The sequence below is a fragment of the Ogataea haglerorum genome (genome assembly GCF_019207285.1).
Source record: "Ogataea haglerorum isolate 81-453-3 chromosome Unknown 81-453-3_NODE_19_length_153765_cov_101.931563, whole genome shotgun sequence".
NCBI lineage: Eukaryota > Fungi > Ascomycota > Pichiomycetes > Pichiales > Pichiaceae > Ogataea > Ogataea haglerorum.
The window spans coordinates 37,781-63,124 of NW_025065169.1; the positions used below are offsets into that span (position 1 = coordinate 37,781).

The window sequence follows — 25,344 nt, forward strand, 5'->3', positions numbered from 1 at the left end:
GGACTCAAATAGTAAGTGCAAAATCTCTTCTTCTCTAACACACAGCTGCTCGCTGAAATGCTACAAGTCCGAGAAGCATCAGGATCCAGAGACACCAGCATCGCCCCAGCAAAAGCCCGCAAAGCCACTGCCAAAGGTGGACGATCCGGAGCTTCAAACGCTGCTAAACTCGCCAGAGTTCGTGCAGTATCTGAAAGAGCCCGTGATACAGCTCAACATACGAATCATCAACGAGATCCTCAGCGATGTGTCGATAACACAGGAATACAATACAGAGGGACGGACAGAGGTAGCCATACGCAAGATCAGCAATCTACGCTATAAAGGGCTTGAACAGAATGCCGCGTTCGACGAGTTTTGCAACCTGGTGCTGAAGTTGCTTGAGAACGAGAACGAAAATCCTGCACTGTAATCAAACAATCAGCTTGCCTTTGAATTTGTTCTTCGGAACACCCTTGACCCCCGTCAGCTTGATGTGGAACAGCTTGCCGCCTTCATCCAGGGGAACAGATCTCAGCTTGTCAGGGTTGTCTAGGTTGAGGTCTGCGGTGGTGACGAACATCTCGTTGAGGTCTGGACCGCCCAGCGTGACACAGCTGACTCTCTGCGCAGGGAAAGTCCATCTGTGGACAATGTCTCCGTCAGGATTGACCTTGATCACGCTGGCCCCGCCCCATAATGCAACATACAGGTTTCCCGAGGCGTCGATGCACGAGCCGTCGGGTCCCAGCTCGCCCATGATGCCGATCTGCGATCTGATCTTGGAAACAGGGAGAAACAGAGTTTCGGTGCTCAAATCAGGCAGTCCGGTGCTCTTGTAGAATTTGTACTTGTAAATGCCCTTTTCAGTGTCTGTCCAGTACATGATGTCGTCATGCCAGTTCAACCCGTTCGGACACGTGACATGGTCCTTGATGATCTTTGGGTGTTCCCAGTCGTCCTTCGGAAACTTGTAGAAGGTAGCCTGGTTCGGCAGTTCTTTGACAAAGTCGCAGAATGTGCCGATCCAGAAGTTGCCCTCCGAGTCAATGGCGCCCTCGTTCGAGCGCATCGGCACCGCCTTCTTGAAGTGCTCCTTCTCCGGGTACTTGGCCATGTGTTTGAACTGTCTGGTCTTCAGGTTGTACTGGCCAATACCGTCTTCTACACCACAGACGTAGATGTCCGGGTCTTCGGTAAAGCCGACAACACCCACCGAGGCGCTCACTTTGTACTCCTCCACCTTGTCTGGGTTGTCCAGGAAGGCTCTGTGGATTTTGCCCTCGATGATGTCCACCCAGCTCAGAGAGTTGTTATCCGGGTTGTAGGAGACTCCTTCTGCTAGTCTGCCTTGGAAGTTGGTAAATTGCTGCTGTTAGCGCTTCCGAGCAGCCAATTACGTACCTGAGTCACATTCGTGGTCATCTTGAAAAGAAGAGATAAAAATTTATTGGTAGAAATCGTTGTAGAGCAAACAAACACACGCTAAACGTCTGGGGAAGCAAGCGTATAAACAAAACAATAATTTTATTATTTTTGGTGTATATTTTCCATGTTCCGATATCCTCCAGAAATTACCTCAGTGCTGGCGCCGTTGGTGGTCGTGCAGGGTTTAGGGGAGGAGGGCACTCTGTTCAAACAGGCCAGCGTCCCGGAGTTCCCCGAAGACAAGCAGATACGGCTGCATGACGCAGACTCTCCAGATAGTCCGCTGAGCAGGCTGTTCTCCGATCCCGACACTGTTGAGCGCAGATTGCCGAGCGTGCAGGTTGCTTCCGGGCTGGAACTGGCGCACGTGCTAAAAGACCACTCTCTCGAGTCCGAGTACTGGTACAAAGACTATGAGAAAAAGCATCTGTCGTTCAGGTTTAAATTCGCGGGATCGACGTTCCGGCTGCCCAAACACGCCGAACGCGCCGACGACGACCGCAGCGTCTCGTCCGACGGGTCTGCGAGCGCGTCGCCGATCTCGCCAATCAACCCAGACTCGCCTTGCTACAGATCAATTCTGCCCCTGGAATGGATCCAGAAATATAGAGAGCTGCTGCCGTCTGTATTTATTGCCGTGCACGAGCTGGACGCCGGGTCGGACGAAAACGACAAGACGCTGGCATTGGAGCTCAATGATACCCGTGAGAAGCTGGCCAAGCACGGAATCAAGTTTGTCTGTGTGCTGCTCTGCTCGTCTCCAAGCACCCCGGAGCTGGAGGAAAGAGTGGCCACTCTGCGCAGAACAACGAGCCTGCCGTCGAAAACGGGCATTCTCGTGCTCCCGGCGGGCAGCCAGAAGGAGCTGGAGTCATTTGCTGGCGTACTGATGGCGCTGATCCGGCCCTGGTGCACCGAATACTACGCTGTGCGGGAAAAAAAGATCAAGAGACAGCAGCTTATGGACGCCTCGTACAGCGAAAAATTCTGGCTTGCGAGACAGGCACTGAAGAGTGCAGTTCTAGGCGAGCTGAAAGGCGTCACCGAACACAGCACGAAGCTGATGGAGTACTCGTACGAGAAGCTCATTGACGTGATCCGCAGCATAAGTCGTGAAACTCAGCCCGAAAGATGGCACGAATGTCGTTTGTTGCTGGATTTTGCCGGCATACACATCACACGCGGGTACCTTGTGCTGGGGAATGCCAACATGGCATACAAGAAGTTCGACATCCATCTGCAGAACATTCTGTCCGTGCTGCCGTCTCGCTCTTTGAAATCGTACCCTGTGATTTCGTGGCTCGCTCTGCAGCTGACCTGGCTCGCGCAACTGGTCGAGAAGTGTCCCGAATCGATTGTTTCCGTTGAGCGGCCTTTCCAGCAGCACTCATCGTCCAAATGGTTTGGCACTTCCGTCGACGGGCTGCCCATGCCGCACGGAGGATACATTTACTTGCAGGCGTGCTCTTTGGTCCACAGACGTGAGATTCAGGCGGCCAGCGGCGCCGACGTCTACGACACGTACATGGCGCTGAGTCCAGACGAGGAAAAGCAGTTTGATTACCACGGGACGCGCGTCCGGCTGCTGTCGCGCGCACTGGAGTTGTTCACGAGAGCGAAAAAGACAAAATTCAACAGAAGCGAGTCGTACGTCTACTTCCAGCTGGGAGAGGAGTACTTTGGTATGGAGAACTACTCGATGGCGGCAAACAACTTCCTAGTGGCTCTTTCTGCGTTTAAGAACGAAAAATGGAACCAGATCGCGGCCATGATTTTGTTTCGGCTGTTCCAATGCTCTGTGAAGCTGGAAAATTATAAGGACGCACAAATTCGCCGGCTGCAGCTTTGCACGCTGGAAGACCGGTTTGTGGCGCGGTACCAAGACGACCTCGGGCAGGAAATGCCGGTCGACGAGCCTGTTGTGCTGAAGGAACCGCTATTCGATGGTCATCTGGTTTTCAAACACCCGTCCGTCTCGCTGCACGAAAAAGTGCACTTTCAGCTGTATCTGCGCCCGCTGGTGAACAGCCTGATGGCAGAGCTTGTTGCCGAGCGCGTGGAGGTCGTCTTTGCTGGCGGGGAGTTCCGTGTTGTCGTTGAGAACGAGACCGGGCCGAACACACCGCTCTGTATAGTAACGGACGGCCGTGCAAATCTCGACTTTTCACGCAAGCAGGCCAAAGTGCTGCAATTTGAGCTGCAACCAGACAAAATCGGCAAGTTCACGGTTGACAGTGTGCGCCTGGTGCTGCGTTCTGGTTCGCTTTCGTTTGAGAACCAGCTGGTGTCGGTGTGCCGGTCGCCAGACCGGCTAAAATGGTACAGGCCGTCTAGCTCGAAATTCAACAAGCCGTTCGAGTGCGAAATCGTCAACGGGGCGCAGAACGGGTTCGAGGTGATCCCGAAACCGCCCGAGGTCGATTTCCGCGTCAGCCACGCCAGCATCGCATATAAGGGAGAAAAGGTGCCGATCACAGTGCACATCGGCAACCAGGACGAAAACAGCTTTGGTCTGCGACTCCACGCCACAGGCAAACTGGCCACGACGTCTCTGAAGGTCACGTGGGCCGACGAAGCAGACCACAGCGCCAGCTACCGTGTGTCTGACGCTCTTAGACCACATGACTCCGCAGACGTCGAGCTGTTCGCGCATCTTCCGCTGGCAGAGACGGACGGCGACACGGTGAGAATCGACCTCCAGGTGGACTATCTCATCGACAACAACGACAACACTGTGGTGCGCAAGACCAAGCCTGTGCAGATCCCGGTCGTCGACCTGTTCAAGACCAGCTTCAGGCTCTATCCGTCGCTGTCGTCGCATATTCCGTCACTCTTCGATGTGAGCGCGGCGGAAATCGTTGCTGTGCCGTCGCACGACCGCTGTTGGCGCTCGAAGCTGGCTATTGAAAACGTCTCTGCCGAGGACGTGGCCATTTCGAACGTTTCCGTGGAGATCAATAAAACAACGCCGGAAACGGTCGTGGAGACGACTCTGACGGACTTCCCGGTGTCGCAGCTGGGCGCAAAAAGCACCGGCGACGGCTGGTTCGAGTTCCGGTGCCGGTGCGCGGACGGCGTATTCAAGCGGTCGATGGGGCTCGAGCTGTACCTGTCCTTTGAGTACGTTTTGCAGGGGCGGCCGCAAAGCCTGACAAACCGGTACAGAGCCCTCCTTTGGAAGGGCACGCTGCCGCACATGGACCCGCGCACGCTGGTCAGCGTCGACTACGCGGCAGACGCGCTGCACGTGACGTACGTTATTGAAAACCCGACGTCGCGCATTTTCCAGTTCAGCACGACGCTGTCGACGAGCGAGAACTTCAAAATCAGAAACTACAGAAACCAGCACAACTTCTCGGTGCTGCCGTTCATGAAGCAGGTCCTGCGGCTGGAGTACGAGCAGCTGGCCGGCGAGGAGTGGACCAAACTGCCAGAGTTCCGCATCTACGACCTCAACTACAAGATCTACCTAAACGCGCAGCCAACGAGCGACCGGTTGCAGTCGCGCACCGACGGTGTGTACGTGCGCAAGTAGTAGATGGAAGATAGACTCGCAAATCCATTAAGTACCTAGTTGATCTTCAACAGCTCGACATCGAAGATGAGAGTAGCATTGGGAGGAATCAGGCCGGGGAAGCCTCTGGAGCCGTAGGCCAATGGGCCCGGGATCGTCAAAATGGCCTTCTCGCCCAGTGACAGCTTGGAAAATCCTTGTTCCCAGCCCGCAATCACCATGCCCTGGCCTATTCTAAACTGGAAAGGCTTGTTTCTGTCTCTCGAGGAGTCGAACTTCTTGCCGTTCTCCAGCGTGCCCGTGTAGTGCACAGTCACCAGGTCACCTGGCTGTGGGTACGTCTTGCCGTCTCCTGGGGCAATGGTTTGGATTTTCAACTCTGACATGTCTAGTGGCAAACGATATAAAATATGTTAATGTACAAATTTTCGTGCATTATTTTTTCCGCGCCGATCGTCTCACCGACGGCGTCGATGGAACCGACGACGCCCCGGCACGAGCCCTGCCGCGCCCGCCCGGCGTCGCCTTGACAGGCGTGTCCTTGGGCTTGAAGTTGCGCGGCACGCTCTTCGAAACCGACGTCTTGCGCTGCTTCCGCATCGCTGGCGTCGCATGCATGGCCCGTTTCGCAGGCACCTTCTCGCCGCCCGTCTCCTCCTTCTCCTCGTCGTCCTCGTCCATTTCGTCGTCCTCGCCGCTCTCTTCGTCGTCCACGTCGTCCTGTGCCTCGGTCTCCGCGTTTTCCTCCGCCTTCTCGTCCGCCTCCGCGTCATTAACTGCCTCCTGCTCCATCTCCTTCTTCAAGTTCCGTCTCGTCGTGCGCGTGCGCGGCTTCTTCTCCTCCCGCACACTCTTGCGACGTGTCTGCGTGCCCCCTTTCTCCTCCTCGTCGCTGCTGCTTTGTGCACCCGCCGCATCCTCCGTCTCGGCGGTCTCCTCCTTCAGCTTCACCCGCTTTTTGCGCCCGCTCCGCGGTGCCTTCTCCTTCTCCTCGCTCTCGCTCTCCTCGTCTGTCCGCAGCTTGCGCGAAATCCGTCTCTTTGGCGTCTTTTCGGACTCACCCTCCTCCTGCTTCTCCTTTTCGTCGTCGCTCGCCTCGGCCGGCTCCACCGCCACACGACGCCGCGTTCTCACGCCCTCCTTCGCTTCAGCCTCTTCCTCGGGCTCTACTGGCGTCTCTGTCTTGTTGCGCCGCGAGCGCCGGCGAGTAACTGGTGTCCCAGGCGTCTCCTTGCCACTCTCTGGTTCCTCGCTCTTTACTTGCACCTCCTTCGCCTTCGTCTCGTCCTTGGACTTCCGTCTGGTACGCGACGCCAGCGAATCTCCGCGCTTTTCTTCCTCGGCTGCCTCCTCGTCGGTCTCGTTCTCGTCCAGCTTCTCTAGTCCCTTTAAATTATAGTACTTGTTTAGCTGCCGCGTCACATCGCTCTTGGTGACGCTGAATTGGGGGAACTTCTCACCCAAACGCTGGATGATCGTCGTATAGCTCGCCTCCCGCTCCTCGCCGAGCGGCTTGTGGTAACATATGAGATTTAGCAGATACAGTGTCTGCTCGCGCGTCCACTCCATCGTGCACAAAAACACAAGCCGTTCTTTTTTTCACCACCTGCCATTTTACGGTGCTAGGAGGGGGTCTCCGGCGGGAGTAGGTTTCTGCCCTAGCAACGAGGTCTGCTATATGTCGCGCATGCAAAGCTGTCGCGTCCGTCTCCTGTATTCTCAGCCCACCGTCCGGTCCAAGTAATCCGTGATATTCTCCAGCATCTCCTTCTTGGTCTTCGCTTTCGGAATTAGGTTCGCCTTCGAGTTTACGTACACCTTCAGCTGGTCCGAGGTGAAATCATTCAGCTGTCCCAGCTTGTAGGCTTTCAGCACGATGTCGTCGGTCAGCAACATAGCCCTCTTGTCCTCACGAGTCGGCTGGACGTTCAGCTGCTGGAAGTTGTCCACTCTGTTCAGCTCTGCACGCACTGCGGCCACTAGGAGGCTCAGTTTCTTGGAGTTTCCCAGCCGGTTGCGCAGCTCCATGCACTTTTTCTTCAGCTGGTCCTGCCCATCGATCATCTGCTGTTTCTGTATTTCCAGCGGGACCTGCGGGTCGTAGTCGACTTCACGCTGCAACAGATGGTCCTCTAACACTTTGAAGTACCACTCGATCTGCGGGTTTGGTAACGGCCTGAATATATCCACAATCTCTGTAACCAAGTCCTCGATCTGATTGGGAAAGATTGGCGCGCTCGGCTCCATCTGCAACAGATAGCCCGGCAGGCAGCGCACGTCGTCCTTGAACGGGAGTGGGATGAGCGCAAGGCCGTCAGGATACGGCTCGATGCTCGTGGTGTACCCGAGCGAGGCAGCGGTGGGGACCAGGTAGTACGCTGTGGGGGCCTGGTTTTTGCGCGTGGACCCCCACGCAAGCGCCATTTTGCGTTTTGCCGTGAGCGACTGGTACAGTGCCGAGAAAGATCGGCGCGAGTGCGTGTACTGCTCCAAGTCGCTCGGAGTGACCAGCGCAGGCGTGCCCACGGAATAGTGGTGGACAAAGTACTCGATCTTGCGGAACCCAACAATCTGGAGCACAGGTTTGTTGTCGTTGTCGAACGGCTTGGCTATGAGGTCTCTGTCCAGTGTAGCGTGCTGGTTCTCAAAGCCAATGGTCGATACCACGTTCTCGTCGTTGACCTTGGCGCCCGTGGTGGTGTCGAGCTTTACCGACTGCGACTCCACGTACCTGTATGTGCCATTGTCGTCGAAGAAACGGTAAGGGCTCTGCAACCGGGGCTCTTTGAATAGCGGACATCCCTGAACAGAAATCTTGATGTCTCGCAGCGCCAGAGTGCATTTAAAGGAGGTCCGTCTGAGTTCCTTGGTTCGCAGAATTTTGTCTTCGATCTGATCCATGTCCAGCTTTTCCACAGCAGGCCGGAACCGGTCAAGAGTCTCGAAGATAGTCTGATACTCTGACAGATCGAAGTCGGGCTTGTTGGCGAGCAGAAAAGGCGTGATGTTGATTTTTTCCAGGCTGAGGTCGTTGAGGATGTTCCAGAGGGTGATTTTGCGCGAGGTGTTGCCGTTAAAGGGTCGATCGCAGTCTGAGAACAGGAAGACGCGACGGACCGTGTACGGTTTGGTAAAGCGTGGGGGAGCCACAAAGTTGTCGCGCGCGACCTGCAGCATGCGGGCAAGTTGCTCCCCATAATTGATTTCCGGGTTTTCCTCGAGCACAGCCACAGAGTCCCCATCGAACTGCTCTACCGTCTGCAATTGGTCGATGCTGATGTCCTGCAGCTCGAAGACGGGCAGCACGCCGTCGACCGACGCGTCCTTTTTGATGCAGTTGAAGAGAAAGCACCCCAGCCCCGTGTTGGGCTGGCTCTTGACCAGGTCTCTGATCAGCCCGCCCACACAGGACATGATCCTGGGCACATGGCTGCGTAGCGTGGGCGTCAGGTGCAGGGCAAAAATAATGCCCTGGTGCAAATCCTTCTCGTCGAAATCAGAGCTCATGGCAGAAACTGGCTCCTCGTATAAATTATTTTTTTTCGTTCCATTTTTTTTATTTATTGGTTATCATGGGTAAACTCTTAGACCTTGTGCTCCACCCGACCGAGCTGAAGGCCGTCGTGCAATTGTAAGATCCTCCCGGTTGCCCGTCCACTAACTAGTATAGCAAGTTTTTCAGACACGTGGAAAACCCACTGGACACCAAGTCGCAGTCTCCGTCCGAAGCGATGTGCTACAAGATGCTGGCGCACTCTTCGCGTTCTTTTGTCGCCGTGATTATGGAACTGAACCCTGAGCTGCGCAATGTCATCATGCTGTTCTACCTGGTTCTCCGAGCGCTCGATACGGTCGAGGATGACATGACACTCGACCCAGAGCTGAAAATTCCTCTGCTGAGAGCGTTCGACTCGAAGCTGAATCTCAAGGACTGGACATTCCACGGCAACGGACCGAACGAAAAAGATCGTGTCGTTTTGGTTCATTTTGATAGTGTTCTCACCGAGTACCACAAACTGCAGCCGAAGTACCAGGACGTCATCAAGGACGTTGCGCACAGGATGGGCAACGGCATGGCTGACTACGTGGTGAATGACGAGTTCAACCTGAACGGCGTGGCCACCGTGAAGGACTATGACCTGTACTGCCACTATGTCGCAGGACTAGTGGGAGAAGGACTCACGCGGATGATTGTGGCAGCAGGCTTTGGACACCCGGACCTGGCCGACAAAATGTACCTCAGCGAGTCTATGGGTCTTTTCCTGCAAAAGACAAACATCATCAGAGACTTCCGCGAGGACCTGGAGGACGGACGGTCATTCTGGCCGAAGGAGATCTGGGCCAAGCACACAGACAAGCTCGCCAACTTTGCACGGCCCGAGTATCGCCAGGAGGCCCTGAACTGCAGCACTGAGCTCGTGCTCAACGTTCTGGGCCACGTCAGGGACGTCCTGGTGTACCTCTCGATGGTGTACGACCACTCCACGTACTGTTTCTGTGCGATTCCGCAGGTGATGGCTATCGCTACGCTGGCCTTAGTGTTCCAGAACCCGGATGTGTTTGAGAGAAACGTCAAGATCAGGAAAGGAGAAACGTGCAGCTTGATCCTCGAGTGCAGAACCTACGAGGGCATGCTCAGGGTGTTCTCCAGATACCTCAGGGTCATCCACCACAAGTGTCCGGTTTCCGACCCGCTGTATCTCGAGATCGGAATGAAATGCGGCGAGCTCGAGCAGTTCATCGAGGAGCTCAATCCGGACCCAAGCCATCTGCCAAAGGGTCTCGAGCCACGCAAGACCGTGTACTCGCAGCTGGCCCAGACGAAGATCCGGAAGGATGTCGTGGTGGCCAAGAAATTGTGGAGAGAGCAGTTTGCGTGCAACGCGTCTCTGGCTCTCATCGCGGTGTGTGTCGTCACTTTGTTATCTAAAGCCTACTAAAAGACTACTATATCACCCATTGCGAGTTACCGTAGTCCGTCGCGTAAAAGTACTCCGGGTGGTCGGGCAAGCGCTCGTGGACAAGCGCTGTGCGGTGCTCTTGGCTGTCCAGCGTGCTTTGTATGTGCTCGAGCGGCACGATCATCTGCATTTCTGGTCTTTCTGCAACCAGCTTCAGTTTCTGGTCGTTCGTGCTCACCGACACGTGTCTGAGGTACTCGACGCAGTTGTCTGGCAGCTCCCGGCGCTTTCTGATCTCTGCAATTGCAAGATACAGCGTCTCGTGCTCTGTGCCGCTCGCGTGGCACTGCAGAAGAGCCAGCACGTCTTTATCGGACAGCGGAATATTCAGCCGTGCGGCCAGCTCCAGAATGTTCAAGCTGCACAGTTTAGCAGCGTGCTTCGCCGCCCCCTCAAATAGGACGTGGAAATGGCGGTCCTCGAGCAGGTGCTGCAAATTGTTCCCGACCACGTAACGCAGCACAAAAATCATGCTACCAAAATGGCCGCAGAAATATATCGAGCGCAGCGCAGCGTACAGGGCCAGCTGCACGGTCCGCGGCTTGAGCCCGCTAATCTCGTTAAAATGCTCTTCTATCTCCTCGTAGTTGTTTCTCGCAAACAGCTTGTCCTGGAACATTTTGGGCGCGAGCTCGTCGTATGAGATGGGGATTTCCAGCTTGTCGAGGAATTCCCAGCTATATGTGGGTCCCAGCAAGGCCGCCGCCGTCGTCGCCACGGGCACCTGCGCCTCCTGATCGCGCACCTTCAGAACCACATCGAATGCTCGCTCTAGGTCCTTGTTTTCCACGAAAAGTCGGCACAGGTCAAGCAAAAACTCGCTCGTGAACTCTGTGCGTGCTATGTCTGGATACACGGCCGCGACGACGTCGTAGTTGGAGTTCTTGAGCGCGGTGGCGGCCAGACTCGCGTAGTTCAGCGGCGTGAGCATCGTCGACGGCAGCTTTCGCAAAATAAACAGGACTGTCTCGGTGTCGTTTCTGTTACTCGCCTCGATCAGCAGCGTGATCGCATGCAATCTCTCGACAGCCCGCGGGTCCGCGAAGAATTCGGCGCTGCGGAACTCCCGAACGGCCATCTCGTAGCTGCCGTGCAAAAGAAAGCCGCGGATCTTGTATCCGCGCGCGAGATCGGGCGTCTTCTGCTCGACGTAAGTGAAGAACAAATGGTTGTAGTACGGATTATTTTTGCGCAGAAACACCTTGAATGTGAAGTCCAGGAAGCCGGCTGCTGCGTACTGGGCCTGCTGCAGCACGCCGTACACCTGCGGGAGCTTGTTGTGCAACGACTCCTTGGGCCCGAGCTCGGCGAGTTTTTTGAAGAGTGCCGTCTTGTGCTTTTTGGTGGCCCTGGGCAGCGACATGAAATTTATTCAAATATTTTTTACTTCTCCACATTTTTGTGTTTTTCGCCGATTGTCATGTTTGCGTCAAGATGCGGGCTCAAAAAGCCCCCGAGCGCCGTCTGCAAACGCTGGTCGTCCATCCACGTGTTCAACCGCGACATGAAGCTCAAACAGCGCGAACGGGCCGCGCGCGACGAAGAGAGCCAGATGGTGGAGTATATCAGGGACGAGGTTGCAAGACGCACGATCGAGCGGCTGGCGTTCCTGAAAACGCCCTTCTCGACGGTCATGGACTTTGGCTGCAACGCAGGCAACTTCGAGCGCCAGCTGTGCGACGTCCGCCCCGACGACGACAAGCGATGGCGCGACGACAAAAACCTGGTGCGATCCAAGATCGAGAAAATTTACATGGTGGACTCGTCGCAGAACATGCTAGATAAATATAGAGACGCCCCGTTCAACTCGCGGCTGAACATCGAGCGCGTCAACGCGGACGAGGAGGCGTACTCGCACCCGCTGCTGGCGAAGAAGGACATGTTCAACGTCATTGTGTCCAACCTGTCGCTGCACTGGATCAACGACCTGCCGACGGTCTTCAAGAAGCTGTACAACTCGCTGCAGCCGAACGGGTGCTTTGTCGGGTCCATGTTTGCCGGCGACACGCTGTTCGAGCTGCGCACGGCGCTGCAGTTGGCCGAGATGGAGCGCTGCGGCGGTCTTTCTCCCCGTGTGTCGCCGTTCGTCGAGTCGTCCGACGTCGGCACCCTCATGCAGAAGGCCGGCTTCCAGATGCTCACGATCGACGTCGAGGAGATCGTCGTGGAGTACCCGGACGTGCTGGCGCTCATGAAGGACCTGCAGCTGATGGGCGAGTCCAACTCCATCCTGAGCACGCCGCCTGCTCTGCGCAAGGACCTGCTGATCGCGCTGCAGCCGATCTACCACGCGATGCACGGCGACCCGCGCACGGGCAACCTGCCGGCGACCTTCCGGTTCGTGTTCATGATCGGCTGGAAACCTGGAGAGAACTTCCCGCAGCCGGCAGCACGCGGCAGCGCAAACGTGAATCTGAAGGACGCGCTAAACTGAGTCGCACTCAAGTTCCTGCAGAGCTTCCAGGGCAGCCAGCCGCACGCTTGCGGCCGGGTGTTCCTTGCTCAGCCTCGACAGCCGTGCCACACAGTCTGCTTTCGTGTCTGCTGGGTCTGCTATTGCGAGCTGGACGAACACGCGAATGGCTACCGCGAGCCGTCCCGGGTGTGTTTTCCCGAGCGTGAGGTTGTACACGCGCACAAAGATGCTCCGCACAGCAACGTCGGCTGGCAGCGGCAGGTTCAGCTCCAGTGCGTTGCACAGGAACCGCAAGCAGGCGTCCTGCGTTTTGGTAGCACGTTCGACGCGGCCCTGTGCGGTGCCGAGCGGCTTCAAAATCGACAGAATGTCGCCCAGCACGGTTTTTCGGTCGTCCAGCCGCTCCCAGGCCTGGAAGAACGCCAGCAGCGCCGCGTTGGTGGCTTGCGCCAGAGACTGCTGGGACCCGGCAGAAAAACAGTAGCCCTTCCAGAACTCGCGAGAGAGCTCTCTGTCTTGCACGAGATGCGCACGGTAGATATTCATGAGGGCCTGGAAATGGTCCACGTCGGACTCTGGCGGGGCGAACTGCCAGCCGTTGAGCTTTGCCGCGAGCTTAAGCGCCGCCACACGCAGCCGCTCCATGGTTTCGCCTGCTATGCGCAGAAGTTTGCGGTTAATGAGCGCGCGGTTGCCGAATTTGTCTCTATTGGCCTCGATGAGCTTCATTGTCGCCGATCTCACCAGACTCCCGACGTCGCCGCGGTTGGTGACCGTGTAGTCGTCGAGACAGGCAATCAGAGTCTGTTTCTGGTGCTCAGCCACGTCGTGGCGGTGCAGATACTCTGCGAGCGACAGAATGAGACAGCTGCGCAGCTCTGCGTCGGCCGGCCCGGCCACCAGCCCCAGCACGTTGTCGAGTCTTGCTTCCAGCCAGTGTGCGAGTCCAACGGCGCGCGCAGCCACCAGACTTCCGTTTCGAATATACGACAGCCATTTCGTGATATATTTTTCTGGTAGCACGAGCACCCCCGCGAGCTCGCAGAACCGCCGCGAAACCTGGTCGCTGCCGTTTCTGACCACGCTGAAGACGGTGTCCAGCTCGTGGTCGTTCGGAACAAATCCGTGGCGACACAACACTGTCAGGAGGTGCAGGAACTCCTCGCCTTTGTGGAACGGGTCTCTGTGGAAGTCGAACGTGAACTCCACGAAAAGCTCGTGGTATTTGTCGGTGTCGAGCTCTGTTGCGTCCTGGAGCAGCTCCGCAAGCACATAGAATCGTCCTGGCCGAAACTCTTTCTCGAAGTACCGTCCGATCAGCTGTGTATCGCCGATCTTTCGCAGCGTCTGTGCTGCCCGTGTGCGGATCTCGTAGTCTCTGTGCAGAACGGCGTGCTCCAGCGCTGCCTGGATCTCTCTCTCCAAAAGCCCCATCTTGCAAATGTCCAAACTCAGCGCAAACGCCCTGTCGAGCTGTCCCAGCGCCGTGTAGTCCAGGGCCTCGACCAGTTTCACCTTGAGGCTGTGCCTGTCGTGGCGGTCGAAAATGTCGCCGTGGCGGCCGACCACCTCCTGCACGCACGCGGCGCCCGCGCGCCGCACAATCAGCTCCTTGTCGAAACAGCAGCACAGCACCAGGTCGCGGAAAAATGCCCGCCACAGCTCAAGGCCCACCTCGTCTGTTCTGTACCGTTTGGCCAGCGACCAGATGATGAAACACGTCGCGTCGCGCACATTCGACCCGACTGCGTGGGTCACGCGGTACTGCTCCAGGAAAAGCGTCTGGTGCAGCAGGGCAGCCAGCTCGGGCAAGAACGCCGTGTCCAGCTGTCTCGTGCGCGCCTGCTCGCCGATTGCCAGCAACACGCCGTGGAAGAGCTCGACGTCGATCGACTCGGCGTCGACGCGGCCGTCGGCAGAGAGCTCGAGCTGTGCAACCAGCGCACGCACCACGTCGTTGCGCAGCTGCTGCGGGAGCAGCCCCGCGATCTTCGCCAGCTGCTTTGCCACAGAGTACCGGATAACCGTGCTGGCGTGCCCGACAAAGTCAAACAGATAGTTAAATACCTCCTCGACCGCGTCGTAGTCGCCGGTCCGCACAAAATGGACGCCCAGCTTGCCGAGGTTCTTGACAAAAAACCGCAAGCACGAGGCGTTCGGCGTGTCCAGCTCGTTTGCAATCAGCACCAGCAGGCGCTGCCCAAACAGCTCGAGCGTCTGTGGCGCACACAGCCGGAACAGGTGGTTTGTCGTTGTGAGGAGGCCGAGCTGCTCAAACACGCTTTTTTGCTCCCACGCGAGCGAGTTGAAGTTGTCCGCGACAAAACGCTGGAGCAACGTCGCGCAGTCCGCACGTGACAGCAGCCGTGCCGTCAGCAACGCCGCCGCGTCGCTCTCCTTGCCGCTGGACTGGAGGTGTTTGCGGGAGAGGTCAAAGAGAGCCTCTGAGAGACCGGGCCTGACTTTCTCGAGCGGAAACGGCACCAGAACCAGGATCGACAGCCATACTAGCAGGAAAAAGGTCTCCTGCCACTGTGCACGGTCAGAAGCGCCGAGACGGCCCGTTTTGTCAATGACTGACACCAACAGGTACAGATCGCTCGTCAGACAGTTGGAGACCACCTTGATGCCTCGTATTTTGGCGAGGTGGTAGAATATCACGCCAACCTGCTCCCCGCAGGCCAGCTCGCCCGCCAGCACACGACGGTACACGTCCACCAAACGGCCCACAAACGAACGCAGCCGCGAGTCCAGGAGCTGGGGGTTTGGCTGGAACTGTTCAATGCGATCCAGCAAGGCCTGCAGGGCGCGCGGGTCGGCAGGCTGGCTCCCGCAAAGCGCTCTGTCAAGCCGCAAATCTATATCCCGCAGGAGCTGGTCTGCAAGCTTTGAGATCTGGACGTCTTCCATGTATTTATTTACAATATTTTTATTTTACATGAATATTTATGTGCACAGCCTTGATCGGACAGACAGATGGGGCCCAGTAAAACGGACGGAAGAAAAAGGACAAAGGCGTGTTGGGCAGCACACAGCAGTGCGCAGCCGTTAGCACGCTTCACTCCTTCAGCGTGGGCCGCTCGCGGCCCGGTTCTGGCACCTCCTCGACACGCTGGAGTTGCACGTCGAACTGGTCGCTGCGCAGCTCACGCAGTCCCCTGTCCAGCTCCTCGAGGTCTTCCGCGTCCTGTCCGTCTACAGTCTTGTACAGCAGCTCCATTTTGTTCATCCAGCGGTGTGTGCCCTGGTACGCGGTGCGTGGGACGGTGAACTGGGCGAGCCGGAAGCGCGGCGGCAGCGCGAGCGCGTGCACTGTGTCAAAGAGGTGCCAGGCGTCTTTCTGCGAGCGCGGATTGGGCACGAGCCGGAACGTAGCTCGGAACAAACGCATGTGCTGGACAGCTCCGGTGGCCTGAAATATTTGCGCAGGTTGCGCCGATCGACGCGGCGATCCAGAGATGGTATGGCGTAGTTGCAGCATGCTAAGCCTTGGCATAAAACGTGGCGAAGCAGCCCCGGCGCGCGCCGCATGGCTAAGCATCTATCGGGAGTATATAATGTTTGCTTGGAAGGAGCCAAGCGCTTGGGAACGGCAGCGACATCACACAGAAAAGCTGGGTCTGCATTTTTGATTTTTGCAACGCATATAAAAAGGCCGTTTCAGCGAGATTTTTCAGCAAAATGAATTTCCTACGGCTAGCACTGCTGGCCACGGCCCTGGCAGGTAACGCCAACGGCAACAGCGCCCACGCGACCGCGTCCGCCGCGTCTGCGTCAGTGTCCTCGTCGCAGGTCTACTCGGACCAGTACGGCGTGCTGCAGTTCCAGAACTTTGGCTTCGAGGGCTACTTCTTCAACGTGAAGAGCATCGACTCGAGCTCGAACGACTCGTGCACGTGCGAGGTCAACAGACACAAGCCGGTGAATTTCGAGGGCCCGATCTCGCCGCTCAACAACGAGGTCTCGGTGCACATCAGGGGCCCGATCAACCTGCAGAAATTCGGCTACTACGTCGCCGACGACTACACCTTCGGCCAGACCAACGGCTCGTGGTCGCGGCTCGCGTACTACGACTCCGACAGCCGCCAAGCGGACAACGTGACGTTCCTGGGCAACGTCGGTGAGAACGTCACGTGCCTCGGCAGGGCCCTCGACTACGTCGACGCCGACGGCGTGTCGCCCGCGAGCGAGAGCGCCGTGCTGGACAACGTGACGCTGCACTCCAACCAGGAGCTCGTCCTCATGTCGAACGTGACGTGCGGCGACTCCGGGTTCGGCAAGGACTGCGGCGTCTATAGAGACGGCATCCCGGCCTACCACGGCTACTACGGAACCACCAAGATGTTTCTGTTCCAGTTTCTGGCGCCCGAGGAGGACACGGTCAGCGAGGACACCGCGTCCTACAACATGCCGGCCATCTGGCTGCTGAACGCGCACATCCCGCGCACGGCGCAGTACCCGACCAACGCCAACTGCTCGTGCTGGAGCTCTGGCTGCGGCGAGTTCGACATTTTCGAGATCCTCAACACCACCGAGGCCCTGCACTTCTACTCGACGATCCACGACTACCAGGGCACCGGCGACATCGAGACGGGCCTGGCCAACGAGGGCTATCTGGAGCGCACGCCCGACGCCGTCATGACGGGCGGCGTTGTCTTTGGCAGCGACGGCACTGCCACGGTGTTTCTGTCGAACTCGACCAGTTTCGACGAGACCATCAGCAACGCCGACCTCAGCGACTGGATCTCGAGCGTGGAAAAGGCCGATTCCGAGCACACCATGATGCTGTCCTCGGCCACCAACACGATCAACGGGGCCGGGACGCTCGAAAGCAACTGGTGGACCCTGGGCCTGCTGGCGTTTATGTGTGTACTATAGAGAAGCAGGGAACACAAGCAGTGGAGCAGAGAGCTTGCGATCTGCGGTCGCTGCCACGGGCTGTGCTCTGCGATTTGCACCTATTTCTTACGTAATGCCAATCGCAACTTGTTTTTAATTTCGTTATGTCTGACTGGAGCGTTGATCCCGACAACCGGCGCAAGCTGCTGGCCCTGCAGAAACAGGGCGACAACAAGAAGTGTTTCGACTGCAAGGCCCCGAACCCGCAGTGGGCGTCGCCGAAGTTCGGCATCTTCATCTGTCTGGAGTGCGCAGGCGTCCACCGTGGTCTTGGGGTGCACATCTCGTTCGTGAGGTCCATCACGATGGACCAGTTCAAGCCGGAGGAGCTCAGCCGCATGGAGAAGGGCGGCAACGCTGCGTGCGCGCAGTATTTCGAGTCGCACGGCCTGGACCTGTCGCTGCCTGCGCAGCAGAAATACAACAACTATGTGGCCGAGGACTACAAGAGCAAACTCACGAGCATCATCGAGGGCAGGGAATTTTCCGAGCCTGACCACAGCGGCGAGACGTTGCCTTCCAAGGACACGCTGTCCTCCGATTCCAGGGACTCTGCGCTGCCAAACATGGAGCAGAACGAGGCCTACTTTGCCAAGCTGGGCCAGGCCAACGACACGCGTCCAACAGACCTGCCTCCGTCGCAGGGCGGCAAGTACCAGGGCTTCGGGTCCACGCCTGCGCCGGCTGCGCAGCGCGGGTCCAGTCTGTCTGGCTTCACGCTGGACGCCCTGCAGAAAGACCCGCTGGGAACGTTTTCCAAGGGCTGGGGCCTGTTCAGCACGACGGTGGCCAAGTCTGTGAAGGAGGTCAACGACACGGTGATCCAGCCCAGCGTGAAGCAGCTGGCCGAACAGGACTACGCACAGCAGGCCAAAAGGGCCATGGAGCAGTTCGGACAGAAGGTCCAGGAGACCGGACTGACGCTCCAGCAGCAGCTGGAGGGACAGAGGTCCGACGGAGGCAAGTACGGAAAGCTATTTGACGGGCTGGGAGAGGACGACGACAAGCCTGCTCCCGCTTTTGGTCTGGCCAGACCCAAGGAGAAGACCAAGTTGGATAGCATGGGCAACAACATGCCGTAGGCCAGACTGCCGGTAAACACGTTTTCGGCCTCTATAAACTGTTTAGAGAAGGTTTTTGACATGTTATTTCATAGGTACTAGTTGCCGTCTGATCTGATCGCAAGTATGTTTTAGGGAAAACGCGCGCGTGCAAAGGTGTATTTTTTTATCTTCGTCTTTTGCCGTTCGTGGAATCCCTTTCAGGATATATAAAGCACAAGCGTTATCCGTCCTGCTAATGAGCCCCGCTGTCACCGAGACCACCACGCAATCCGGCCAGATCCCGGAAGCCATCAGACCGGCCACTTCTCGCGGATACGCCCTCACAGAGAGAGGCGTGCACAACATCTCCAAGGGAGCTCCTCCTCCATTCCCTATCCCTGAGTTTGACGACCCGTACAAGAAGCGCGAATGGCTCCTGGAACACATGGCCGGCGCCTTTAGAGTTTTTGCCCGCAAGGGCTACACCGAGGGAAGTTCGGGACACATCTCCGTCAGAGACCCTGTGGACCCAAACACTTTCTGGATCAACCCGCTCGGTATCCATTTTGGCCTGCTCAAGGCCAAGGACATGGTCCAGGTCGACGAGGACGGAAATATCATTGGCGGAAACAAAGTGGCCATCAACGCTGCGGGTTTCGCTATCCACTCGGCTCTGCACAAGGCCAGACCGGACGTCAACGCTGCCTGTCACATGCACTCCGTGTACGGAAAGGCGTACTCTGCGTTTGGCAAGCCGCTTGAGATGATCAGCCAGGACGCCTGCAACTTCTACAAGTCGCATGCTGTGTACACAACTTTCGGTGGTGTTGCTATCGAGGCCAAGGAGGGCGAGGAAATCGCTGCTGCCATTGGCGATGGCCACGGCGCGATCTTGCAGAACCACGGGCTCATCACCGTCGGATACACTGTCGACGAGGCTGCGTACATGTTCTCACTGATGGAGCGCTGCTGCGAGTGTCAGCTTCTGGCTGATGCCGCGGAGAACCAGGGCAGAAAGAAACAGATTATCGGTGACGAGGAAGCAGCATACACCTACCACATGAACAGCGACAGGGAGACACTGTACATGGAGTTCCAACCTGATCTCCAGTGGGAGATTGCTCAGAACGACGACTTTTTGAGCTTCTCGAAGCAGAGTAAATAAATTGGTGCCCAAGTTTGAATTTTATACAAATACAACTTTCCTTGAATTTATTAAATTTATTTATTTCTTATCATGTCCGATTTCGATATGATGGACATTGAGGACCGACGAAGCAGCGTTGTGTCCCAGATGGCGAGGCCAGGCCAAATGCCTCCCAGCAGCCTTGTTTTGATCTTTGATACCAATTTCCTGCTCGATCATCTGCCGATAGTGGACGGCCTTCGCGGGCTGCCGGTGCCCCATCAGCTAATTATTCCCAACCAGGTCGTGAGAGAGCTCGACGGGCTCAAGTCGTCAAGCTCGCATGTCTCCGGTGCCGCTCGCAAGGCCATTGACTGGATCTACGGGTTTCTGCACAACAACGACCAGATCTTGCGGGTCCAGCGACTGCACGAGAGACTCGACCGCGGGGCCGTCCAAGACGACGCTATCCTGGACGCTTGTCTATTTTTTGGGTCAGAGAACATGGTTGTGCTGTTTTCGAACGACAAAAACCTGTGCGTTAAGGCTCTGGCCCAAGGCGTGCTCACAGTATCCTACCGTGAAGACATGACGTCGCAAATGATCGCCGACCGTCTAGTGGCAGAGTTCTCGCGGGTCAATGGCGATGTGATGGAGCTTGAGGTGAGCAGAGAAGACACACAAGTGGCTGCCGACAACGTCTATTCGCAAGTACACACGCTCGCTGTGGAGGCCATAGAGCACGTACTGCGGGAGGAATTTGGCGACGATTTCGACATGATAGATTACGACCCTTCGAAACAACATTCATTGCGCGACTGTTGCTACACACTCAGACACTACAGCATATCCACCTTCGGGAGCTATTTCTCTAACTCTGGCATCAATCCGCTAAAATTACTCAAAGAAAAGCATAGCATAGCAGAATATTCCAGCAAGCCCCAGTCGCAAGAGCAGCTGTCCGAGTTTGTCGAGTTCTGGGTCATTGTGTTAGAGGGACTCTACAAGAAGCGCAGCAGCGAGCAAAAGGCGGCGTTAAAGATGGTCATTGACGCGTGGCGCAAGACAGCGCAGACGGCATGATGTATATAGTACAGTAGATTAGCGGGTTCTTCTCTGTTTGATAGGGAAGTTGTAAGTGTGGTCTCTGAGCCGCTTCCTGGGGCTCGTGTCAGGTGCTGTCTGGGTGTTGGGCTTGCGGCGTTTGGACGGTTTAGTAGGCTCCAGCTCTACGTGCGCTGTGAATAGATTTTTCAGGGCCTGTGCAACCGACAAGTTAGACTGTTTGAAATTAGAGACGGTCTCGTCCTTTATTTGTCTGAACGACGTGCCAAGCGAGCTGCGGAGCGTGCCTGTCTGGAGAAAAAGACGCTGGATCTCGTCGCTCTGCAAAATAGCCTCGTCTTGCTCCAGGGTGTTGCCCAGGTAGTCCTGAGCGATGGACGCGGCGAGTTTCAGGATGATCTGGTTCTTCTTATTGAGCTCGTGCGCAAGGCTCGTCACGAGACTCGCCTCCAGCGCGCCCAGCCGCCCCACATGCGCAAGAAACTGTTTTCGAACAGATAACAGCTTATCGTCTGATAATCGCGTCAACGGAAACCGGAATTCGAGATCCGGCTTGCACAGGGTCACAAACCCGGGCTCTCTGCGCAAAACAACGCCATGCAGGTCAGCGAGCTTGTCAAGGAACGCGTCGATTTCATTTTCGCCGCCAATTGCTGCGTCGTTCAGCGCAAACAGCCTGTCGAGCTCCATCCGGCTGGTGCACTCGTACGCGTCGAATTGGTCGGCGTCTGTCACCAGCAGGGTCAGATTCAACGGAACAGACGATGCATGGACCCCTACAAAAATGTCGGCCTCGTTGGCAGCGGGAACAAACACGCAGGGAAACATCTGTAATGTCTCCTTTTCCTCGCCCCGGTGCGCAGATCCGAAAAACGCATGTTTTTTTTTAAAAAAAAAAAAGTTCGCACCCCATCCGGCCGCCGTCTCGGGCTCCTCTCATTTCTCTGGCTGTGCAAAGGAAAAGAGTTGTCCATTTCTTAAGTTCCCAACGCTGTTGTTTTCTTTTACTCAATAATTAGACCAAATGTTTACCAGAGCATTGAGAAAGTCCATTTTGAAGGCTGTAAGTGCGTCCATACCGGACATTGTCCTTCTAACACGTCAGTCGCAAAGAAGATTCTTGTCCATCCACGAGTATAGATCTGCTCAGTTGCTCAGATCATACGGGGTGCCTGTGCCTAAGGGAGAAGCGGCCACTACTCCAGAGGGCGCCTACGAGATCGCCAAGTCTCTCGGCACCAAAGACCTGGTCATCAAGGCCCAGGCTCTGACGGGAGGCAGAGGTAAGGGCCACTTTGATAATGGCTTGAAGTCAGGTGTCAGACTCATTGAGAGCCCGGAGGAGGCCAAGGATCTCGCTTCCAAGATGATTGGCCACAAGCTGATCACCAAACAGACTGGTGCAGCCGGAAAGGAGGTGACTGCTGTTTACGTCGTGGAGAGAAAGTACGCCGAGCGTGAGGCTTATCTGTCTATTATCATGGACAGAAAAAACCAGTCCACTTTAGTGGTTGCCTCGTCAGAGGGTGGTGTCGACATCGAGGGTGTTGCAAAGACGAACCCTGAGGCCATCAAGAAGTTCCCTGTGGACTACAACAAGGGCATCAGTGACGAGCTGGCCAAGCAGATTGCCTCCGGGCTCAAATTTTCTCCAGAGGCCGTTCCAAAGGCTGCCGAGACGATCAAGAAGCTGTACCAGATTTTCAAGGACAAAGATGCCACCCAGATCGAGATCAACCCATTGTCGGAAACCGTCGACCACGAGGTGATGTGCATGGATGCCAAGTTCGGCTTTGACGACAACGCTGCCTTCAGACAGGAAGAGGTCTTCTCTTGGAGAGACCTGACCCAAGAGGACCCGGATGAGGTCCACGCCAGCAAGTTTGGCCTGAACTTCATCAAGTTGGACGGCAACATTGGCTGCTTGGTCAATGGTGCCGGATTGGCCATGGCTACCATGGATGTTGTCCAGCTGTACGGTGGATCTCCTGCTAACTTCCTTGATGTTGGTGGAACTGCCACTCCGGAGACCATTGAGGAGGCTTTCAAGCTGATCATCTCCGAGAAGGGTGTCAAGGCCATCTTCGTCAACATCTTCGGAGGTATTGTCAGATGTGACTACGTTGCGGAAGGTCTGATTGCTGCCACCAAGAACCTGTCTTTGACCATCCCTGTTGTTGTCAGATTGCAAGGTACCAACCTCGACATCGCCAAGAAACTCATTAGCGAGTCCGGACTGAAGTTGTACCTGTTCGAGGACCTTGACGAGGCCGCCGAGAAAGTCGTTGAGTTGGGAAAATAAACAGCTAGCTATAAATTGATTCTTACATTACTGTACACTTCTTTTATACTCATACATCACCCATTCTTCCTCGTCTTCCAGCTTCTTGCTCACCAAAGCTCCTCCGAGCCTGAGAGCATTTTCGTTTGTAGACTTGGCTGTCATCTGCACAACGTGTGCTTTCTTCTTGTCGTCAGGCATCACTTGATCGTCCAACTGTTTATTAAGTTCTTTTTCTCTTTGCTGCTTGCGAGCCTTCATTTCGTCAATGTACTTAAACGACGGTCTAAGTTGGCAAGTTTTAGTCACGGGGCTCAGATGGAGCTCCCCATCGCGCATGCGCCCCACATAGTATCCGTTTCCATCCACTAGTACTCCCCTCAAGGTCTGATAGTTGGTACCTCCCCATTGGGAAGCTTTACTCTCATCGTAAAAACGTGAGGTGTCTATTGGTATATCCATTTCCAGGACGCCACTCGCCGGCTTGAGTCGTGTTTGTGATATTGTGCTGTATTTATGGACTGTCGGTTGCTGGACCATCAGAAGAGACGGCCCGTTAACGCGGATAGATATTTCTTTGATAACTGGATCAGACATAAATAAACTTAGAAAAAAATATTAAAAAATTCAGATTTTTTTCGAATTTTTTTGGAAAATTATTTATCTATGGAGGATGACTTGCTACTGAATTTTGCGAGCGAACCGCGCGCAAAAAAGCAAAAAGTGAAGGTGACGGGTGGAAAATGGAAGGAAAGGCGGAAATCGCAGCTCGCGAGCGAAGGCCGCGGCCGCAATGAGAAAAAAGAGAAACAGGGTGTGAACCAGATAAAACTAGGTGAACGCACCAAGGAAACTGCGACTGCCGAGGGCGAAGAAAGACCGCACAAAACCGCATTCCCCGAGCGTCGTGGAGAGGGTGGCAAAAACAACACGTACGTTTCGTCGCTTTTCACTGCAAACCCCGAAATCCAGGACAGACCCGTCGCTGAGATAGATGTTCTTTCTCCTTCGAACGCTCCTCTAGATACCTCCTCCTTTTCCGGACTTGGACTGAACGATAAAATCAACGCACACCTTCTTAGTCAGCGTTTAGAGAATCCCACAAAGATCCAGCAACAGGTGATTCCACGTCTGCTAGCAGGAAATAATGATCTCTTTGTACAGGCTCAAACAGGTTCTGGTAAGACCTTGGCCTTTGCGCTACCAATTTTCCAAAAGCTGATGGAGATTCCAGACATTGATCGAACATCTGGTCTTTTCGCGCTGATCCTGGCTCCCACGCGTGAGCTTGCAACCCAGATTTATTCTGTATTCGAGTCTCTTCGTCGTTGCCACCACAAGATAGTCGCCGGAAACGTTATTGGTGGAGAGAAGAAAAAGTCCGAAAAAGCTCGGCTCCGCAAAGGTGTCAACATCCTTGTGGCAACCCCGGGAAGACTTGTGGACCATATCGAGCACACCCAGAAGTTGGATCTATCAAAAATTCGGTACGTCGTGCTGGACGAGGGTGACCGGCTGATGGAGCTTGGATTCGAGGAGAGCATAACGAAAATTCTACACAGCATTTCTTCGTCTGCGGTGCCTCTCCACTATCCCTCTTTGCCGGCCAAAAGAGTCAGCATTCTCTGTTCGGCCACCATCAAGTCCACTGTGAAGAAATTGGGCGAGTTGTCGCTGGAAGAAGCCGAACTGGTGACCACTAGTGAGAAGATCACAAAGGTGCCCGATCAACTGGTGCAGCAGGTGGTGGTCATTCCTCCGAAACTGAGATTTGTCACGCTGGCCGGAACTCTCAAGAACCTGATTAAGGACCAAACGGCTTCCAGAACGATTGTGTTTTTCTCGTGCTCTGGATCTGTCGATTTCCACTTTATCGCGCTTACCAGGAAAGCGGCCTCCGAAGACACTTCAGGCTCGCTATTTGGATCTAGCATTTTCAAGCTGCACGGCTCCCTTTCGCAACAGACCAGAACTTCTACTCTCAAGCAGTTTGCCGACAGTCCAAATAATGCGATTCTGCTCTGCACGGATGTCGCGTCGAGAGGCCTCGACTTACCGCATATCAACAACGTCGTCGAGTTTGACCCCCCTTTTGCGTTGGACGACCATCTTCATAGAGTGGGCAGAACCGCCAGAGCCGGCTCTCTTGGAAAATCCGTTCTTTTCTTGCTTCCAGGAGACGAAGAAAACTATCTGAAAATAATAGAGCCATTGCATCCATCTGGCATTCAGTTCCAAAAATACGAATCGGTGCTAAAGGAGGCATTTGAGAAACCAGGCGAAAAGGGCGGCAGCTGGGACACCCAGGCAACCACATTCCATCTGGATTTGGAAAGATGGCTGCTGGAAGAGCCGCGAGCAAAGGAAATAGCAGCCAATGGTTTCATCAGCCACATCAAAGCGTATGCCACGCACTTGGCCTCTGAAAGAGAGTGTTTCAACGTGAAGAAGATCCATTTAGGACATCTGGCGAAATCGTTTGGGTTGAGAGAAACGCCAAAGAAGCTTGCCAGTGGTGGAGAGCGTAAGAAAAAAGAGGACGGGAAGTCCAAGATGCTGCGCATGGCCAAGATGCACCTGCAGGCACAAACAGATGAATTCAACACATTTGGCTGAGTTTGGCTTCGATCCT

At 55.6% G+C, this 25,344-nt stretch overlaps 19 protein-coding genes across 19 annotated transcripts; 10 read left to right on the forward strand and 9 right to left on the reverse strand.

The window, feature by feature from the left end:
• Positions 1-57: 57 nt before the first annotated feature.
• KL911_005124 (uncharacterized protein) lies at positions 58-324 on the forward strand (the record flags this gene model as incomplete). Its single annotated transcript, XM_043200492.1, has 1 exon — positions 58-324. The coding sequence occupies one exon, from the start codon at positions 58-60 to the stop codon at positions 322-324; it is 267 nt and encodes an 88-aa protein (XP_043052089.1).
• Positions 325-412: 88 nt separating this feature from the next.
• Positions 413-1,404, reverse strand: KL911_005125 (uncharacterized protein; the record flags this gene model as incomplete). The annotated part of the gene is made up of 2 exons (XM_043200493.1): positions 413-1,320; positions 1,380-1,404. The coding sequence occupies 2 exons, from the start codon at positions 1,402-1,404 to the stop codon at positions 413-415; spliced, it is 933 nt and encodes a 310-aa protein (XP_043052090.1).
• A 127-nt stretch (positions 1,405-1,531) lies between these two features.
• KL911_005126 (uncharacterized protein) lies at positions 1,532-4,942 on the forward strand (the record flags this gene model as incomplete). The annotated part of the gene is made up of 1 exon (XM_043200494.1): positions 1,532-4,942. One exon carries the CDS (start codon positions 1,532-1,534, stop codon positions 4,940-4,942), a length of 3,411 nt encoding a protein of 1,136 aa, XP_043052091.1.
• A 35-nt stretch (positions 4,943-4,977) lies between these two features.
• KL911_005127 (uncharacterized protein) lies at positions 4,978-5,307 on the reverse strand (the record flags this gene model as incomplete). Its single annotated transcript, XM_043200495.1, has 1 exon — positions 4,978-5,307. The coding sequence occupies one exon, from the start codon at positions 5,305-5,307 to the stop codon at positions 4,978-4,980; it is 330 nt and encodes a 109-aa protein (XP_043052092.1).
• Positions 5,308-5,356: 49 nt separating this feature from the next.
• On the reverse strand, positions 5,357-6,490 carry KL911_005128 (uncharacterized protein; the record flags this gene model as incomplete). Its single annotated transcript, XM_043200496.1, has 1 exon — positions 5,357-6,490. One exon carries the CDS (start codon positions 6,488-6,490, stop codon positions 5,357-5,359), a length of 1,134 nt encoding a protein of 377 aa, XP_043052093.1.
• Positions 6,491-6,640: 150 nt separating this feature from the next.
• On the reverse strand, positions 6,641-8,428 carry KL911_005129 (uncharacterized protein; the record flags this gene model as incomplete). Its single annotated transcript, XM_043200497.1, has 1 exon — positions 6,641-8,428. The coding sequence occupies one exon, from the start codon at positions 8,426-8,428 to the stop codon at positions 6,641-6,643; it is 1,788 nt and encodes a 595-aa protein (XP_043052094.1).
• A 236-nt stretch (positions 8,429-8,664) lies between these two features.
• Positions 8,665-9,861, forward strand: KL911_005130 (uncharacterized protein; the record flags this gene model as incomplete). Its single annotated transcript, XM_043200499.1, has 1 exon — positions 8,665-9,861. One exon carries the CDS (start codon positions 8,665-8,667, stop codon positions 9,859-9,861), a length of 1,197 nt encoding a protein of 398 aa, XP_043052095.1.
• A 7-nt stretch (positions 9,862-9,868) lies between these two features.
• KL911_005131 (uncharacterized protein) lies at positions 9,869-11,245 on the reverse strand (the record flags this gene model as incomplete). Its single annotated transcript, XM_043200500.1, has 1 exon — positions 9,869-11,245. The coding sequence occupies one exon, from the start codon at positions 11,243-11,245 to the stop codon at positions 9,869-9,871; it is 1,377 nt and encodes a 458-aa protein (XP_043052096.1).
• Positions 11,246-11,386: 141 nt separating this feature from the next.
• KL911_005132 (uncharacterized protein) lies at positions 11,387-12,293 on the forward strand (the record flags this gene model as incomplete). Its single annotated transcript, XM_043200501.1, has 2 exons — positions 11,387-12,099; positions 12,266-12,293. 2 exons carry the CDS (start codon positions 11,387-11,389, stop codon positions 12,291-12,293), a joined length of 741 nt encoding a protein of 246 aa, XP_043052097.1.
• A 14-nt stretch (positions 12,294-12,307) lies between these two features.
• Positions 12,308-15,208, reverse strand: KL911_005133 (uncharacterized protein; the record flags this gene model as incomplete). The annotated part of the gene is made up of 1 exon (XM_043200502.1): positions 12,308-15,208. The coding sequence occupies one exon, from the start codon at positions 15,206-15,208 to the stop codon at positions 12,308-12,310; it is 2,901 nt and encodes a 966-aa protein (XP_043052098.1).
• A 148-nt stretch (positions 15,209-15,356) lies between these two features.
• KL911_005134 (uncharacterized protein) lies at positions 15,357-15,839 on the reverse strand (the record flags this gene model as incomplete). The annotated part of the gene is made up of 1 exon (XM_043200503.1): positions 15,357-15,839. The coding sequence occupies one exon, from the start codon at positions 15,837-15,839 to the stop codon at positions 15,357-15,359; it is 483 nt and encodes a 160-aa protein (XP_043052099.1).
• Positions 15,840-15,979: 140 nt separating this feature from the next.
• Positions 15,980-17,176, forward strand: KL911_005135 (uncharacterized protein; the record flags this gene model as incomplete). Its single annotated transcript, XM_043200504.1, has 1 exon — positions 15,980-17,176. One exon carries the CDS (start codon positions 15,980-15,982, stop codon positions 17,174-17,176), a length of 1,197 nt encoding a protein of 398 aa, XP_043052100.1.
• A 125-nt stretch (positions 17,177-17,301) lies between these two features.
• On the forward strand, positions 17,302-18,279 carry KL911_005136 (uncharacterized protein; the record flags this gene model as incomplete). The annotated part of the gene is made up of 1 exon (XM_043200505.1): positions 17,302-18,279. One exon carries the CDS (start codon positions 17,302-17,304, stop codon positions 18,277-18,279), a length of 978 nt encoding a protein of 325 aa, XP_043052101.1.
• Positions 18,280-18,496: 217 nt separating this feature from the next.
• On the forward strand, positions 18,497-19,405 carry KL911_005137 (uncharacterized protein; the record flags this gene model as incomplete). The annotated part of the gene is made up of 1 exon (XM_043200506.1): positions 18,497-19,405. The coding sequence occupies one exon, from the start codon at positions 18,497-18,499 to the stop codon at positions 19,403-19,405; it is 909 nt and encodes a 302-aa protein (XP_043052102.1).
• Positions 19,406-19,477: 72 nt separating this feature from the next.
• KL911_005138 (uncharacterized protein) lies at positions 19,478-20,449 on the forward strand (the record flags this gene model as incomplete). The annotated part of the gene is made up of 1 exon (XM_043200507.1): positions 19,478-20,449. The coding sequence occupies one exon, from the start codon at positions 19,478-19,480 to the stop codon at positions 20,447-20,449; it is 972 nt and encodes a 323-aa protein (XP_043052103.1).
• Positions 20,450-20,467: 18 nt separating this feature from the next.
• On the reverse strand, positions 20,468-21,259 carry KL911_005139 (uncharacterized protein; the record flags this gene model as incomplete). The annotated part of the gene is made up of 1 exon (XM_043200508.1): positions 20,468-21,259. The coding sequence occupies one exon, from the start codon at positions 21,257-21,259 to the stop codon at positions 20,468-20,470; it is 792 nt and encodes a 263-aa protein (XP_043052104.1).
• Positions 21,260-21,455: 196 nt separating this feature from the next.
• KL911_005140 (uncharacterized protein) lies at positions 21,456-22,733 on the forward strand (the record flags this gene model as incomplete). The annotated part of the gene is made up of 1 exon (XM_043200510.1): positions 21,456-22,733. The coding sequence occupies one exon, from the start codon at positions 21,456-21,458 to the stop codon at positions 22,731-22,733; it is 1,278 nt and encodes a 425-aa protein (XP_043052105.1).
• Positions 22,734-22,760: 27 nt separating this feature from the next.
• Positions 22,761-23,309, reverse strand: KL911_005141 (uncharacterized protein; the record flags this gene model as incomplete). Its single annotated transcript, XM_043200511.1, has 1 exon — positions 22,761-23,309. The coding sequence occupies one exon, from the start codon at positions 23,307-23,309 to the stop codon at positions 22,761-22,763; it is 549 nt and encodes a 182-aa protein (XP_043052106.1).
• A 69-nt stretch (positions 23,310-23,378) lies between these two features.
• Positions 23,379-25,328, forward strand: KL911_005142 (uncharacterized protein; the record flags this gene model as incomplete). Its single annotated transcript, XM_043200512.1, has 1 exon — positions 23,379-25,328. The coding sequence occupies one exon, from the start codon at positions 23,379-23,381 to the stop codon at positions 25,326-25,328; it is 1,950 nt and encodes a 649-aa protein (XP_043052107.1).
• Positions 25,329-25,344: the final 16 nt, after the last annotated feature.